This window comes from Teleopsis dalmanni, unplaced genomic scaffold, assembly GCF_002237135.1.
Source record: "Teleopsis dalmanni isolate 2A unplaced genomic scaffold, ASM223713v2 unscaffolded_contig_0015, whole genome shotgun sequence".
NCBI lineage: Eukaryota > Metazoa > Arthropoda > Insecta > Diptera > Diopsidae > Teleopsis > Teleopsis dalmanni.
The window spans coordinates 1-18,362 of NW_024031397.1; the positions used below are offsets into that span (position 1 = coordinate 1).

The 18,362-nt window shown below is 27.6% G+C and overlaps 1 protein-coding gene across 1 annotated transcript; it reads left to right on the forward strand.

Moving 5' to 3' along the window:
• Positions 1-8,527: 8,527 nt before the first annotated feature.
• Positions 8,528-17,441, forward strand: LOC119662927 (serine proteinase stubble-like). The gene is made up of 9 exons (XM_038072582.1): positions 8,528-8,623; positions 10,296-10,500; positions 13,592-13,749; positions 13,813-15,169; positions 15,248-15,790; positions 16,186-16,363; positions 16,430-16,582; positions 16,902-17,173; positions 17,232-17,441. The coding sequence occupies exons 1-9, from the start codon at positions 8,528-8,530 to the stop codon at positions 17,393-17,395; spliced, it is 3,126 nt and encodes a 1,041-aa protein (XP_037928510.1). The 3' UTR covers positions 17,396-17,441.
• The last annotated feature ends 921 nt before the right edge of the window (positions 17,442-18,362 follow it).

The window sequence follows — 18,362 nt, forward strand, 5'->3', positions numbered from 1 at the left end:
TGATTCGAAAAGTTGAAATAAATTGCATGTTAACACTGAAGAAATATAAAAATGTTATAAACCTAAATTTAAGTAAATAAAATCTAAAAGAACAAAAATACATTACTCTCAAACATTTTTAATTATGTTAAATATATAAGAAAAAAAAATTTTGAAACAGGCATGAATAACAAGTTCATAAAAGAAGAATTAAGTAATTATGGTGGATTATTTTATTTTCATGCATATAATACATCCGTTCTCATCTGTAAAGTTATATTCTAGAAAGTATCTGTAAATATGTATAAGAGAATAAAAGTTAGGTTTGTTATTACTGCTATATAGACTATCTCATTACGCAGCTACCACAAAGAGCATTTAGTAATTAATTTAAATGACTTTGTGGTATTTGTGGTATTTGTATAATTAAACAAATAATTTCATTTAAATTGAAATGAGCATTTTGTTTAAGATTAAAATCGTAATATACTGAAAACACTTATGAAGTGACTTTAATTTGCAATTATTCACACGGACAGTAATTAATAAGCAATCAACCTTATTAGTGGTTGTAACAGCCCAGATGGATCGTTAATCTCTCAAGGATTTTCTTCCGTCTATTAACCAAAGTGACAACAAATAAAATAATATTTTTACTAACACTTATGTGGCGTTAACTGACTAAACATCAGAACATCAGAATATACTAGATCCGATTTTGTTTAATTTTAATCCTGTTTAAAGATACGCTTAATTTGATTTTGACATTCGAAAAGAAAGTTTGAGGTGCGGTAGATTTAATTTCTATTTGCATATCGCAACTGAAACTACTTCTACTTCTGCACATCTATTTTTGTAGGGAATGTGTTCTATCTCTTTCTTGTTATCACTAGTTTCTCTTTGCGGCAATGAATGGAAGAAATTTTGGTTCTATCTTATAATGGCATTACCTGTTTTTAAAGCAGGTATTTATTTGTCAAATGCAGAGATATTTTGTTATCATACGTGTATGTGATTCCAAGTAGTAATTTTTACGATAAGATAATCATTTTAATAAATGTTGTAACTTTTCTTCATTTTTTTTTTTTGTTATATTATACCAATTTACGTAGTGAAATGTTATAATTTTTAATGATCTGACCTAATTTTAAGATTAGAAGTGTGTTACATACTACTTTTCTGATACGATGAAGTAAAAATAAAGTAAAATAAAACTATTTTATAAACGGTTTTTCTACTAAAACAACTTTGAGAAAGTATTTGACCATGTTGCATTGGTTTATTTTGTTTGGTTTTTTTAAACTTTTTCCCGAATTTGTTTCATACGCCATTATCTGCATTATTATTTATGAATTTTTTTACACAAAAACGTTAAGTCAGTTTCTATATAATTAAAGCAATTGCAAGCACCATACAGTCTTGATTTTGTTAGCCCATTCCGTAGACAACGCAACTTTCTATTGCACTTCGATACTATAACCCAACATGTTTTATTTTTTTTTATGTTTTCCACAATAAGATTTCCAAGCAAAATACACTTTTGTCCAATTAACTTCCTCTAACGCAATTATTTTTGGTTTTGAATTTTAACTTAGACTTAAGGATCGCAACTGAAGATCAAGTACTGATAGCATTTAGTCTATCACATTTACTTTACTAGATACAGTATTGAATGTTTAAAGAAACACATTAATAAAATTAAAAAATATATTATAAAAAAAAGCCATTAAAAAAAGCGACATTATTAAGATCATTAAGTCTTTTTAGAAGAATAAATTTAATATTTCTTTTGTATGTATGTCATGAACAAATATTAGAACATATAGATAAATAACTGTGTTCCAAAAAATATATGCCGTATATTTTTTAATAATTTAAATTATTTTTTAATTTATTATATATTTAATTTGATTATTTTGTTCTGTGAATTTTTTTTAAAGCTGATATCTTCAAGACAATCAGTTCGATCTACTTTGTATTTGTTATTTGCATAAAAATTTACATACATTACATTTCAACGAATATATAAATTTTATTAACTTATTTATTTAAAATTTTATTAAATAAAAATGTTATAATTTCACTTTTCTTTCTAATAAATAATAAAATGAATACATGTTTAAGCTTTTCAAGTCGAGACTTACTAAATAGCAAACTTTCGCTTTTATTTCAGGCATTCTTTTCAACAAATTTAAAAAATAATTAATATAAAAGCAGACAAAAAAAACATAATTATATTTTTTTGATGATTTCACTTTTAAAGTATTTGTACACTTCTTGTTTTTTTTTTATTACTTCAATTTTATTTTTTTATAACAAAATTTATTTAAAATTGAAAAAAATTGGTACTGAGGTATAGAGAAAAGTGTTTCTATTCGAACTTTGTGAAATTGACTTGAATTAAATTGATGATATATAAATAAATATATATGCTTATCCTGAATTAAATAATAGTTTTTGTATATGAAGGAGTTAGAATTTCACAAAGGTTAAAAAAAAAAAAATTATGCTAAAAATGAAAAACTTATATCAATAATGGTTAAAACAGGTTGAATTAATATAACGCCTCAGAATTGTATAATCCAATATATATTCAATATTCAAAATTTTTATAAAGCAGTAGCTATCTTTAACCACTGTTTTTCATACTAAATTGTACAAAAAAAAAATAACTTTAACTTTTTATGTTGCCAATTACACACATTACATATTTAAATAACACGCCCTTAAAATAAAATTAAAAAAATTCGAAATTTTAGTGATATTAAAATATTTGTTGTTTTTTTTTACGGCAATGGGGAGTGGAATGTCTACGCACTGATCACAATCCGGCGACCAGGAAAGTAAGTGCTAGACATGCACGGACTAAACCACTCCTTTTCATTCCTAGAGACCTTGTCCAACCCCGGGACTACGTTAGTATCACTTCGAGGTAGGGTCCCTATTAGTCATTTAAGACTTTCAACGGTGTGACCTTGCCCTTCATCTTGGTGTGATACATCTGCTTACTCCAGCTGTCTTTTAGTTATTACTTTCTTTTAATTTTTGTATATATTTACAAATTATTATTAATTGTACATTAATTCCACTTAACTGTTTTTATTACTCACTCTTAGCTTTATGATAACACTCAATATATTAAGATAAAGAAATTGCCATTTTCTTTAAATTGCGCCAATGGCTTTAAAAACTTTGCACTCTTTATGTGAAGGAGTAGATACCCCGCTTACTTATATACAATGTGTAAGAGTAGTTATTTATATACATATATACTTACCATATATGAGACACAATTTGATAAAAAAATGCGAAGCGGCAACTCTAAAATATTTCTTCAATTTTGAATTATTTTGTCAAGGACATTTTTATTTCTCTGTATATTAGAAATTTTACAATTTTTACAAATTAAAATATTTTACAATTTTTATAAATTAAAAAATTTTAAATGTCATGCGAATTTAGAGCTTTTATAAATTATTTACAAATTGATTTGAAGTCAAGATATATAAACAATAATTTGTCAATATGAAGTGAGCAGTAGGAATTGTAAACAAACCAACACAATGATAACATCACGTAACATTGAGTTTCGACCAATAGAAACACAATGTTACGTGACGTCACTAACATCTTTTCTATTTATTATTATTATTATTACGTATTGTATGTTTTACAATACATGTTTAATGTCAACAGCACAGAGTTGGATAAAAATCATCATATAAATCCTTAAAAAAGTTGATTTTTAGGTTGAAAAAATTTAATCTGTTCTTATTAACATTTATTACATATTAAATACACAATAAAAGGCCCATTTGACGGGCGTAATTTAAGTCCTAGAACTGACTTAAATATAATATAAATATAATATAGGTATATATAAACAACTGTGAAATTAATCCTTAATATTTTAAAAGAGTGCGTGTTCATACAAATATTTCACTTTAATTTTTTTTTTTAATTTTACAATATATCTGCTTTCACAATACTTTAATATGTAAAAACTATATTTTTTACATGTTGGGAATACATGTAGACTACAACATTAAGTATTTACTGCAAGTTATAAAAAATGATGTATAAAACATTTAATAATTAATTTCAAAATTTTTATTAAAAATATTAAAAATTTTTATTAAAATAAATATTTTCAATATAATAAAACTAATTTTAGTAGATAACTTCCGATCAAACTTTATTATATACACAAAAAGTCGCTATATAGTGTGGTATTCGATGAGAATGGGTGATAAGCCCGTATTGTTTTAAAATTGCTAAAAGCACGTCTCAAACCTTTAGGGTTGTGTCATTACAGGTTTCGGTAATGTGAATTGGCGCCAAGCTAATTTGTCCACAATGTACGTATTTTTGTGTTTATGCAGAGAATTACTATACTATGCGAAGAATATCCAAACTTTAGAATCTTTACAAAGAAACATCTGACAAAACATCTGACATTGTTAGCTATGCTTTGATAAATTGTTGAAAAGTACTGTAAAACTCAATACTCAATACTATAAGATGTCTCAGTGCTAGTATTTGAATCAAGTTGTGTGGCAAGGTAACGTCCAAAAATAATTTTCAATAATAATTTGATCGAAACCTTGATCACATATGTGGTTATTTTATATTTACTTTCGAAACTACAATATAGATTATCATTAAACCTTTCAGAATGTAAGATTGCCAAGACAATAAGGTACTAGGAACATATACCTTCTAGTAATGGTTAATTATCTTTTCATAAATAAATTTGACACTGAAATTTTCTTACAGTTTTTATAAAACTCATTCTGTGGAATACTATCATATTTTATAAAGTAATTTTAAAAGAATTAATAACTATTAAGTTAGGGAATATTCCATTAGCGATAGACATTTATTTAAATATGTACATACATAAGAAAAAATTAATACAACATCTATAGATTTATTTTATTAAAGAAAAACAAGTAGGTTTTGTACTACGAGGTAAGCAAAAATTAATTTAAAAAATCGAGCTATATTTCTAAAGTAAGGCCTACTCTCTCTAGTAACATAGTCTAATTTTAATCAGCGAGTTTAAATAAAGTTATTATTGCTATTTTATTAAAATAGTAATATAATTATAATAATAATATGTTAATAACAATGTGTTATACACACTTATTTTAGTATCATAGTCTCAGACTTCACTCATAAAAATTTTATACCGCCTAGATGACTTAACTTTTGCCATTACATTACTATGCTAATTTATATATTAACTTAAAGTACAACAACTTAATATTTTTGTTACAAATCCACAGTCAAATTTTTATATAAATTTTAAACAAATTTCATTATATTCCTTTCGTCTTATAATAATCTCATTGACAATTACAGTATTATCAAATAATCAAACAGGAAATTATCTCAATATACTAGATAAATTAAGAGGACATTCTGTTAAGTTCTTTTACTATAACATATAATATCACTAGTTAACTAATACTTCAATCGAGATTAAGAATATGAATCTGCAATATATTACCTATTTATTACGAAAAGAATGGAAAGAATAGAATTACAATGTACCTCCAAGTCGTTTACCTTCTTATGTAACATATCTTCCATATGTACTAATATTTATGTTTGTGGTAAAAAACGTTTAAACAGAAATGTCTTCGCAATCATTTTTCGAATAAATCGGTTATCTTTAAAATGGTTTTTTGTTGATAATTTTTTATAAACTGTTCAAAGCGGAGATTGTCAAAATTTTTACAGTTCCCAACAACAATTTACCGTATTATTTTGTCACTTCTCGCAATTGGAAAAAGCAAAAAAGAAAATGAAACCATAACAATTGGCGAGGCTTATGATGCCATTAATCTCTTTTACTGGTACAATAAATGTGTGTACCTATTATGAAATTGATGCAGACTTAAGGAAAGAAAAGACAAATTAAATAATAAAATTAAATTCATATAAGCGTAATAAATATGTAACATATAGACGAAAGCGTCTATATAACTACTACATCAATTCAAATTCTTTTATGATTACATTATTAACATGTACATTCAGAGTAACTTGTTCTATTGTAATATACAGATAGATACTTGGACATTTTCCCTTACTGGATGCAATTCATATCTGCAATACGATAAAAATTCCTTATATATTTGATATTTATTTAGAATCTTTTAGTGCAGTATCTTTCTGACATTATTGTATCGTTTAGTATACAGTAGGACTCCGATATGAGTCGTTAATTGGAAACGACCAAATGCGACGCAAATCGAAACAACGCAAATCGCATGACATTTCTCCATATATTTAATTTCCAAAAATATTTTTGTTTTTGACCATTGGTTTATTAAGGATTACCTTTTAATTCATTGAATATCGACAGAGACTTATTCTGAATTCGAATTTGGTTCAATGGCATTCTTCTTTGATTTTGATTTTCTATTCAAGAGGCTCAATTTTTACAATAAATGGACTTATACTCGTACTTTTTGTAACTTGTTTGATCTTCAAATGTGTGATAGCTTTTCAATAGTCCTTTATATTGACCGCTTCAGGGTTACAAATTGTTCTTACAGTAGTTAGAGCTAAACCCAGAATTTTCCCAATGTCAGCAAGTTTTTCTCCAAGTTTAAAACTTTTTAAAATATCAAACTTTTGTTCCAAAGAAATTTGTTTTCGTCACACTTTACCACACAATTATAAACTAACACCTTTTAACTAAATACTTAAATTCATGTTTTAAATTCATGTAAACTCCCTTTTAAAAAATGTAATCTACAATAAATAAAGCTATCGACGCAATTCGAAGCCAAAATTAATTTTTTTAGCGACGCAATTCGAATTAACGGCAATCGCAGCGACGCAGATCGGGGGTTTAGTGTACTCTGTTTATTTACTCTGTTTCAAATAAATTCAAATTTGAAATGTTTAATCGTTTCTTTTCGAACTCTACACTTTCTACATTAGTCATCACTAATATTCATATATTTTATTATGAGGTTTTTAAATAATTTATTGGTATTACCTAACCTTATTTAGCTACCATACAGTTCACCATACATATCCTAATACAACAACCATTTATGTGATGATCCCTATCGACTTCGCTTCTGTTAAGGATTCTGTAGTACTCCTGAGGCATGTATGACCCATCGGCTATATTAATCGCTATATCAAACCTGAGTTGTTTTGGTTAGTGAGGAAAAAATCATACAGTTTTATGTCCTCCACAGTAAATAGCTAATAATTTTATAATTTTCTTTTACATTTATCTTGAAACCATATATGCATCTGTTTAATTATTAACTCAGAGAACTTAACGCTATACACAATAAAAAGGCGGAAAACAGCCAGCTTGAAATATTTCTATATTAATGATAATTTCAGCATGTATTATTTCTTGTATTCTGTTAAGCTGTAGATTCGGATTCAATGGACTATACATGCATATATCCATCATCTTCATGGGTGAACGGTATTAAACATGTTGCTCTAATATCACCTGGTCAATTGGAAGCTGCTCCTTACACTCTCTAGGTCCTTTGCAGCATCCTTTTGTTTGTCTTCACTTAGTATATTACTGCAATGATGTGATGTGTTTGCATTCTAAACCTTTTATAAGATTTTTTATAGTGTTTTGTTTTTGTTTGACAACTAATCTTGCGTTATTTGAGTACTTTCATAAATAGTTTCTAGTGTGTTTGTGATTGTATAGTTCATATCTGGAGTGCCTATTATGTATTTAAAGTATTTATTTTATATTGCACAATTTCGTCTTGTTTAGTGACCTTTGAGCAATTCTTTAAGTCTATTTGTGTAAGCATAAATTTAGTTAAGATCCTACATTAGCTTTATCATATAAATCCTTTATTGTTCTCCCTTGACTGTTTAAATTTTTTGAGAAAATACTTCTAGTAAAACTGTAACCCTTTTTCTTCTTTCAAATTAATAGTATTCCAAATGAAATAAGACAAGCAAGAAATAATATTTCGATAGAGTGTGACATAAATAAAACAAAACTTATTAATAAATAAGTTATTAAATCAAACACATATTATCTCCAAACGCAGTGATAATACTGGAATCATATCTGTAAGAGATGTATTTCAGTATAAAGCACAACTTCAAGTTTGTTCATAAATGCTGGCATCTTCTTAAGTAGTGCTCTCGGCCTCCTTCTCTATAATCTGTTTAATTTAAAATTCCTAAAAGTAATTGTTACGTTCCATTTAGATTTGCTAAGAGCACAGAAATTTTATGATGTTACAAAATTCTTTCAAAATCTTCAAGTCAAGTTGAAGCCTAATCACTATTCTCAGAAAACTGGCTAGCACAATTACAACTGAAAATTAACGTACAAAAATGACACCATATCACCTTATTGAATCAATTTAGCATACAGTCTTTAATTATTTGGTATCACTAATCATTAGAAATCTTGACTGAATCTCATTCAAAAATATTAAGGGTAATCACAGAAGCACTGTGGCATATCAGAAAAGAAAACATTCACAAAGATTTAGAGCAGTGATTTTCAACCACTGTGAAATTTTTAGAAATGTGTGGCAATAAAACAAAAAAGACTGAGAAAGCTGATTTAGAGATACCAATAATAAAATTTGAATTTAAGAAATTAGAACAAATTACATATGCTGTGAGTACATATAAACCCCTTAGCCAAAAGACGTGCTATTGCGATGATATGCCTTCTTTCAAAAATATTAAAGCGACCAGGCATAAGTTAGTAGCTATAAGTTAATTATGAAAATAATTTATTCCTTTTTTTTTATTTAGTCCAGAACTGTTTAAATAAGTCTTGTTGTATGAAAATTACAACGGAGCTCAATTATTTATATGTTAAATAATTTGTAATGTATATGTAAATAATCTTAAGGTTTCATAACTTGCTGTTAGGGTATAGTAAATTAGAGAAGATTCAATAAATAAACTAAAAACATTAAGAAAAATCTTCTTTACATCTTTACGACGATTAAAGCGATTAAGCGATTATTGCAGCTAGTTATTCACAAATTTGTGCATTGACTACTTGCATAAATGGAGTGTAGGGAGTTAAATTAGGAAATTTCATATGCCTTACTTTAGTAAAATAAGTTGTGAATAGTTTTTTAAATTTGTTTTTAAAATTTAATTTTTTGTAACATAAAATATCAAATCCCTATACAGTTAATACAATAAAAGTGTTACTAAATTAAAATATTAATAAGAACATTTTATGCTGTATATATATTTATACATTAAAAGTCAATATTTAGCATAAATATTGTTTTATAATAATTAACTAGTGAAAATAAAAAATAATTTTTAATGCAAAAAGGTTTCCTGGCCGATGCTATAACATGTAGCGTTGATGTCGATAATAAGTGGCTTGATATTTGCATATGTGATCACATAAAAACTGAATTTATAATTTTATTTATTTGATTCAAATGTGGCTGCCCATGAGTCACTGTAGTTTCTAAAACTTTCACTTACACCAAGACATTCACTTGCGGCTATAATTGAAACCAAAAAAAAAAAATATAAGAATTAAACATCTGTATGCTATATTATAAAATCATATGTATTTAACAAAGCAGAAAAAACAAACCGTAATAAAAATCAACAAAATAAGTTAACTTGGATTTTATTGATACTTCAATTTACTAAATATTTATCCCTACGTATATACATAGAAGAATTACAAACTTTAATAAATTTTCAAATCAACAAAATTATATGGTATATCAAGATATACTCGTATAGATATAGTTGACCATTGTAATTTTGTTATACACAATGGGAAAGTCATTAATAATGTCATTTACAGTCTGCTTCATGTAGGCTACATCGAGGCAACATGCACACTTTGGACCACTTTTTAGAGCCCATTAAGTCATCGTTGGGTTAATACTATTGCAATATACTTTTTTGCTATATACTCTTATTTTACACCTATTTTGAAAAGCAACTACTCAATATACTCTAATAATTTGAATAACAATATAAAGAATTTTATGCAATTAGTATGCAATCGAAATAAATATAGTCAGATATTGCCAAATATATATGTTTTAGTAACTTAATTATTAATTATTATATTATATAACATTATATAGATAAATCAACAAAACAAAATAATTGCGTAGTAAGAAATCTTAAGAACTGGGACTGAAATTGCATTCTTTTTTTAAATTTTAAATATTCCATTTGTTTTTAAATGATTTAAAATAATATATGAGAATATTGTGGAATATCACGAATTGTAAAATATATTCATAGTCAATTTTTATTTATTTATTTGGAATATAAATGTTTTTTTTTTGCAGATGGGCACATCACGACTTCGTCAACCGAATGCTTTTCCGCCACCTTTGAAGACTACAATGAATAATTTCTTAAAAGTGAGAATTAATATTTGTAATAATTTTAATTTTACATGGCTACATAGTTTTGTGTTATTAATATTATTAAATTCAATACACATCACTTTATCCAATCCGGTATTTGTAAATGATCCGAGTTTGGCACAATGTAAGTAAACCAACATATAATATTACATTTTTTTTTTAAAAATACTTATACATTTATTTATTGTATCTTCTCTTACAATGAGACTAACAATTAGTTTTAAAATCTTATCACTATTCACATAATATTACAATTTTTTATTTTAACTACACATTGTATAATATAAAATAACATAAGTAAACCTTATTTCATTAGAGTGAATTTTAGGTGGTTAATTAACAAAGCAGTTAAACTTTATCAGATTATTAAAAAGAAAGGTGTGGTTTTAACTTCAAGCTATTGAATATTAATTAATGACTGAACGGTCAGCTCTTTTTAGGCGGGAAGTAATTGATAAAAGTGCGAGATTCCTCGCTAAGGGGTTAACATGTTCTGTCAATCTTTTATTGTAATTTTTTTATGTCACACTTTAAAATTTTTATTTTTCACCAATTAGTAGAGAAATTTAAGCATAGATAATAAATCTTTACTTTAAGCTTAAGATTTAAGTTTAAAAGCTTATTCAAGGTTAGTATATCTGTACTAACATTGAATAACAGGTTAGGAGCATTATCTATATTACTGGTTGTAATAACAATTACTCTCAGTAGTTGTCGACGGTTTAATAATAATTTATAGCAATAATAATTTATAATTATTATTATAGTTTATAGTTATTATTAGTATCAGATTCAGAAGCTCTCTCATGTTTTGCTAACTACTTATTTCGAATGTTAAATAATTATCTAATCTTTGTCCAGAACTTATTGATATAATAATGTAGTATATATTGCAGTAAAACACTTTTTTAAATAATTATTGTTCATTTGCTATTAGCTATATAACACCACCGGGCGCTTTCAATTTCCCTTTCTCGTTAGGTCGCAAAGGGGTATTCCCAAATTAAATTTTGTTATGCATTTAAATTAGAAGATTTTGTCATGTTCAATCTTATTTATAAAATCAAAACTTGCTTGAATTAAATAAACTGTTCCATTCGCTGTGTCAGTACAGTTAAATATTTTCCAATTATTTACAGCACATGTTGTTGTTGGTATTTTCCGAGTCCCTGTTGGAAGGAGTGAGTACCGTATCTTCTTCTACGAACACTCTGCCGATACGGCGACTAGTTTTTTATTTGAAAACATTATTTGTATCATATTTGTATAAATTAATATGTACTATTAGAATAAATGACCAAAAAATGAAAGCAAATATTTATTATATTTGTGTGGAAGAATTTTCATGTGGAGACTAACATAAATGCTAATTCCAATACAAGTCTATTTGATATATAAATATCTTCCATTTTTTTAGAAACTTTTAAAGTTTTAACCAAATAAAAACTGATGTTTTTTTAAATTAACATAAGAATAAAGTAAAGACAAACATTAACAAAAAAAGCAATAAATTAATTCAATATAAAATTTAAAAAAATTCCTCATTAAAGTTATAAATTCGAATAAGTAAAAACAAAAAGATATCGTAAACTGAAAAAATTGCAAAACTTTCTTCAAAAGAAAGAAAAATAATTTAGGTCAGCAAGAAACTAGATGGAAACATGCTTAAAGTCGGTTAGAGCAGCATTCATCACAAATACCTGATACCTGTAGTTTTGAAATTGTATCAATTTTCATGAATATCAAATTGACTAATTATGAAAATAATTTTATTTAATTTAAAACTTCAATTTTTTATTTCGAAAAATTATAATACATATTATTTTACAAATTATTTTTTAAATGGACACCAATACGAATTTTATGCCTAAATTCGAAAGAAAAGAAAATGTAAAACTATACACACATTCTTCTCCACATAACGACGAGCATGCGTGTTCGTACGTAGTAACTTACAATGAATAACATTCTTGCTGTTGAAAAAAAAATTGACACAACGACCTAAATTTCATTTCACCCACCATAAAAATTATACAAATACAAATGTTTACTAAAAGCAACAACAATAAAGCGATCGGATCGCACAAACGAAAACAAATAGTCGCACTGCCCAAACTCAAATCTTTCACACAATCATATGATTATTAAATAAAAAATGTATTAAATAAGTTACGCAGGTATGACGCTGCAACAGTAAACGATAAAAACGATAAAAACGATAATCTTGAATACGTTGACCTAAAAACAGCGTTAGTGTTCAAAACACAAACAATCGTGCTAAGTGTAAGCTCTCTCCCCATCCATCCCTATATGCTTCTGACTCACGAATACACCGCTAATACCAAACCATCCACATAGCTAAGCCAAGTGCCAAGTATATAGCACGAACATAAAATCGCAAACAGACACAAGACGACGTCTACAGAGAAACGTGACAAACTTTTTTACTAACACAATTTCTTTTCGCTCTCTTCAAAAATAAAACAAAAATTAACCGTTGCTTGTTCACTTTTTACATAGTAATGAACGTCGTAATTCAGTCGAAAGAAGAAGAGAACGTTGAAATTTGAATATTGACAATGCTTCAACAGTAGCATTAAAAACCCGCGTTGTATTTAGACAGTGAGAACCGAAATACTCGAAATACTCGAAATTCAGTTGGTATGGTTAGCTATACATTTTTCAAAAAATGAATAATTTCAATATCGCACAAAATTAATTTAATATATATAATTAATAGTTAATTGAGGTAGGATTTAATAGTTCTTTTGCTTCTAGTTCAAATGAATTTGATTGCAGGTGTCTTAAGTCAACAGCATTTCACAGAACCACATAATTTTTTATCAACATATACACATACCCTACATGGAGAAAAGTTCTGAAGAAAGTTCGTATAAGATTCCCCAAAACACAATTTGTTGTTATAGAACGTAGTTCCATAGAATAAACAAAAAAATAGTTTTTGAAATTTAATAGTATATGTAATATAGAATAATACACATATACGTATTATAATAATTAAATAGTTAGCTTAAGTTCTGATTAATCATTTTAATTGCTCTTAGTTTTGTTAAACGCAAGCACAATTTTTTCTAATCATAATCATATAATAAAACATTTCCAAACTAAACTGACATTCTTAGAAAACTTTTTCTAATATTACTTAGATGCCATATTCACAACAATATTAAAAATAAAGATTTAATTCGTTTTAGTTCAATCTGGCAGAAATATTAGACATCTACCGTGTATTGTTCGAAAGTCTGGACGGTCAGGTGTTTGTATGTTTGCTATTGATTGTATTAAACAAAATGGAACACATTTGGGAACATGTATTGACCGCTTCTATTTTGGATCATGTTGTCAAATTAAGGTATACATATATATTTAAATAATATTGTATTTATTTTTAAAAATTAAAATAAATGTTTTTCAGGAGAATGATGGAGGCAATTACCCAATGGAAATCAATGATAATAGTATTGATCAAAACACAATATCCCACTTCGCACATGAGTCAACTACTTTACCAACAAGTGCTTTATATAAGTTAACAACTGAGTCTGATATTAAACTTAGTAATATCAGTTACGGATCAAACGATTCAAACAAGAATTCTATTGATAGTGATACTTCTACCAAAGTTGCCATTCGACCTACAATATCGACTGAAAAGTATAGTAAACCACCTATCATACATACAACGACACACAAATCATCTCATTTTGTTATTCGAACTACAACTAAGCCAAGTACTCTTTTAAAACCGTCAGCAACATCTATAATAAGGAAACCAGTAAAACATATTACAACAATTAAACCTATACTTACTACTGAAAAAATTAAAAACCAACAGTTGGATCAAAATGCAGATGATACAACTCAGTCCACAAAGTTTTTCACTTTTCAAATCGTAGAAACCACTACACCAACAATAATTGAAACCACAAAAATTACTAATAATTTACCTACTATTGAAACCTCATTTGCAAATCACAAACGACCAATCAGCACAGAGCCCATAAGCTTTAATGTTTCTACTGATACTGCTTTAACACCTTTGAAACACAATGTTACTACAACACCGATTGATCACACAAATTTCAGTTCTATAAAAACTACTAAAAAACCTAAACCAATAAATAGACCAACAACTACCAAGAAACCTCAGCAAACAAAAAGACCTTCGGTGGAAACTACTAAACAGCCGATCCAGTCAACAACTTATTTAACAAAAAGACCAGCAACTAAACCTGCATCTAATCAATTTGCATCAAACTCAACACTGAGTTCAAGTTCAACAAGTTCAACACATCCTGCTATTTCACCAAGCACTAATGAAATTTTGGCAAATTCTACTACTATCACCCAAAAGCCGAAACCTACTCACCCTTATAATTCACATAAACCAACCATTATAAAACATAAACCCGTTACAGAATCAAGCATTAGTTTATCTAATACTAAACCTTCTTCTATTAAAGAAGAAGATACGTCACCTAAACTTCCACAGAAAAATAAAACAACAAAAAGGCCTACGGAGAAACCCTCTAGACCAACCATTTCAAATATTATCTCTTCAGGAACAACCATTTCATCAACTAACCATTCAAATGTTCCTAATAAATATGTCACAACAAAGCCGTTGAACTCATCAAAACCAGACCTTATCACATGGACTAACGCAGATGCAGAACCGACTGTAAACTTTCCAGAAACTGATAATTGGAAAGTTGAAAATATAACTGTTGATTGGATCCCATTGTCTACAACTAAACGCACAACAATTAGTGGTAAGTACTTTGTGAAAAATACAAAAAAACTAAACAAGTAAAAAATAATAAAATGATTTGATTTATTTTAAATTGAAGTTCCCGCAGATTCCACCACAGAAAGAGTGATTGTATCTATTTCATCGAGCATTAGCGAAGTTTTGAGCAATTCATCTACTCATATATTAAAGCCGACTACAACTGTAACAACAAACGCACCTACAAAAACCACAAAACCTAGACCTATTGCGACATCAGCAAGCACTACTAAGAAAACAACAGTCACAAAGCTCCCACCATCTACTTCAACCAGACCTACAACTCTATCTACTTTTCCTGTTATAAATAGTACTTCAATAACTGTTACAACTTCGAAACCAATCCCAACCACAACCACAACGACAGCTACAACCACAACTTCAACAACTATAACAAATCCAACTTTGACTCCATCAACTGAAGAGACGATTATCAAAGACACTACAACTAAACAAGCTATCTTGCTAACTACGGAAAATGGACTTGATATAGACAACGACGTATCTACGTCAACAGATAATTATACAGACGACCCGAACATAAGCATGGAAACAACAACAACTTCACCACTTAACTCGCTAGAAGGCTTAAATTATAGACAAGGTAAATTATATATAGATTTTTCGATATATGTGAAATATGTAATTCAATAAATACTTTCATACCTCTGTAATAAAGATTAACATAATTGTTCCAAAATATTGGCTACCGAGTTGATTAATCAATTTTCCAAAGCCAAAATATTTCTATCCTTGCTGTTATAAAATAAAATAAATTAATTATAAAAAGCAAATAAATATTTAATACTCCTGGTAAATATTTTCTTGATAGAATAAAATAGATCATTTAGAACAGAATGGTTTCACTGTCTAAGTAAATATGTTAAGTAAAAGGACTGATTGTTCAAGGTTGGGATACAATTACAATATACGGATATTTACACAATTAAAAATGATAAAATAAAATATACAGAAGATAACGTCTTTTTCTTTTTTTAGTTTGTGGACGGCGCATGTTTCCAGAAGCTCGCATTGTTGGAGGCTCAAATGCTGCTTTCGGACGATGGCCATGGCAGATATCTCTGCGACAATGGCGTACATCAACTTACTTGCATAAATGCGGCGCCGCTTTACTCAATGAGAATTGGGCAATTACAGCAGCACATTGTGTAGACAAGTATGTTTATTAAAATTTCTTTGTTATTTTACTAATATTAATAATTGTGTATATTTGTTCTTCAAGTGTTCCTCCATCTGACTTATTGCTACGCTTAGGCGAATATGATTTAGCCGAAGAGGAGGAACCCTACGGATACCAGGAGCGTCGTGTACAAATCGTTGCTTCTCATCCACAATTTGATCCCAGGACTTTTGAGTACGATTTGGCATTATTGAGGTACATTACTAAATTGAATATAAACAATTTAACTCGTATATATAATATTTAAAAATCGGATTAAAAAATTTTTTAAAAATTTTGTTAACAAGAATCCATTGTACAACATATATCGTCATTGGATAACGCATACTATCAAAATATATGCTTTCGATAATCATTTCGATTTTATTTTGAACGAAAATCTTAAAGTAAATGTCTGCATTTTTATATTGTTAGAAATACATGACTTTTTTTAATATTTCTAGTAATATTAAATAATTAACTAATAATTAATCATTTTTATTTGCTAAAAGAAAATGTCCTTTTTTACTTTTAGATTTTATGAACCAGTTATTTTTCAACCAAATATTATACCAGTTTGCGTACCGGAAAATGACTATGATTTCATAGGTCAGACTGCTTTTGTAACAGGATGGGGAAGACTTTATGAAGATGGTCCACTACCTAGCGTTTTACAAGAAGTGGCGGTTCCAGTAATTAATAACACTATATGCGAATCAATGTACAGAGCTGCTGGCTATATCGAACATATTCCACACATATTTATTTGTGCAGGTTGGAAAAAGGGAGGATATGATTCATGTGAAGGTATTATCTATTGATTCAAAATGTTATAGGCATTTGATTAAATCGATATATTTTACAGGAGATTCTGGGGGTCCCATGGTTTTGCAACGAGAAGAAGATAAGCGATTCCAATTAGGAGGTGTCATTTCATGGGGTATTGGTTGCGCAGAAGCTAACCAACCTGGTGTTTATACTCGCATTTCAGAATTTCGAGACTGGATAAATCAGATTTTACAATTTTAGATATAATTAAGAAAAAATCTCAAATTATTAATCCTGTGAAATTCTTCTTTCGCAAGCAAATTATATAATTTATTTATTTATTTATTTATATATTTATTTATTTATTGTAGATCATGTCAACGTCATTTTTATTAATTAATTTCATATAGTAAAGTTGCTAATGAAAACTTCTTCTAACTATCTACTTTAAGAAAATTAAATTGAATTAAAAGGAGCTAAGCTCTTCCAACTTGCACAACTAAAATAAGAATCAAACAACTCGTTCTTTGATTATAGTATCTACTTAGCACTCTAACATTACATATAATCAAAGGAACGATTTAGTTTAAACATTTTTTAAAAATAGCATTATTATTAGTATTTAAGTTACTACCTAAGAATAATTAACATTTTTGCAAATATTGTGTACTAAATATTTTATTTATATTTTAAACAAATTATTAAGCACTTTGTATATAATTTTGTTTATTTAAATCAATTTTTATAATTTAGGATTAGGAAATAAATTTATTTTGTAATCCAATTGGAAGCACTTCTAAAATTTTCATTTCAATTTAGTTTAGTTTACGTAGTAAAGACAGTTTTATTCAGAATAGAATTTAGTGTCGATCCAATATATGGCAAACTGAACCACATTTCACTGTGTCCCGATAAAATAAATATTAAACTACATTAAAAATAATCTATATCTAATCTGAAATGCAAACTTTTTTAACATTTTTATAGTAGATAAAAATAGTTAAATATTATTGTCCAGTTAACCATCTGTCTTCGTATAATCAGACTGTTACAAACACCGAATTCAGGTATCTCGAATTTGGGTTTATATGTCTTCAAGAAGGTCTATCAAAATCTAAGCCCTAGTACTAAAAAATTATAAGAAATTATTTGTATAAATGTTCAGATTACAAAACATAAATATAAAATCATACTAAAATAAAATCAAAATTAAGCTATATGTATAATA

Coding starts and splice junctions, on each gene's coding strand:
- LOC119662927 (XM_038072582.1), top strand. CDS start 8,528: ATGTGTGGCAATAAAACAAAAAAGACTGAGAAAGCTGATTTAGAGATA. Junction 10,501..13,591: donor TGATCCGAGTTTGGCACAAT/GTAAGTAAACCA, acceptor AATTCGTTTTAG/TTCAATCTGGCAGAAATATT. Junction 15,791..16,185: donor AGGCTTAAATTATAGACAAG/GTAAATTATATA, acceptor TTCTTTTTTTAG/TTTGTGGACGGCGCATGTTT.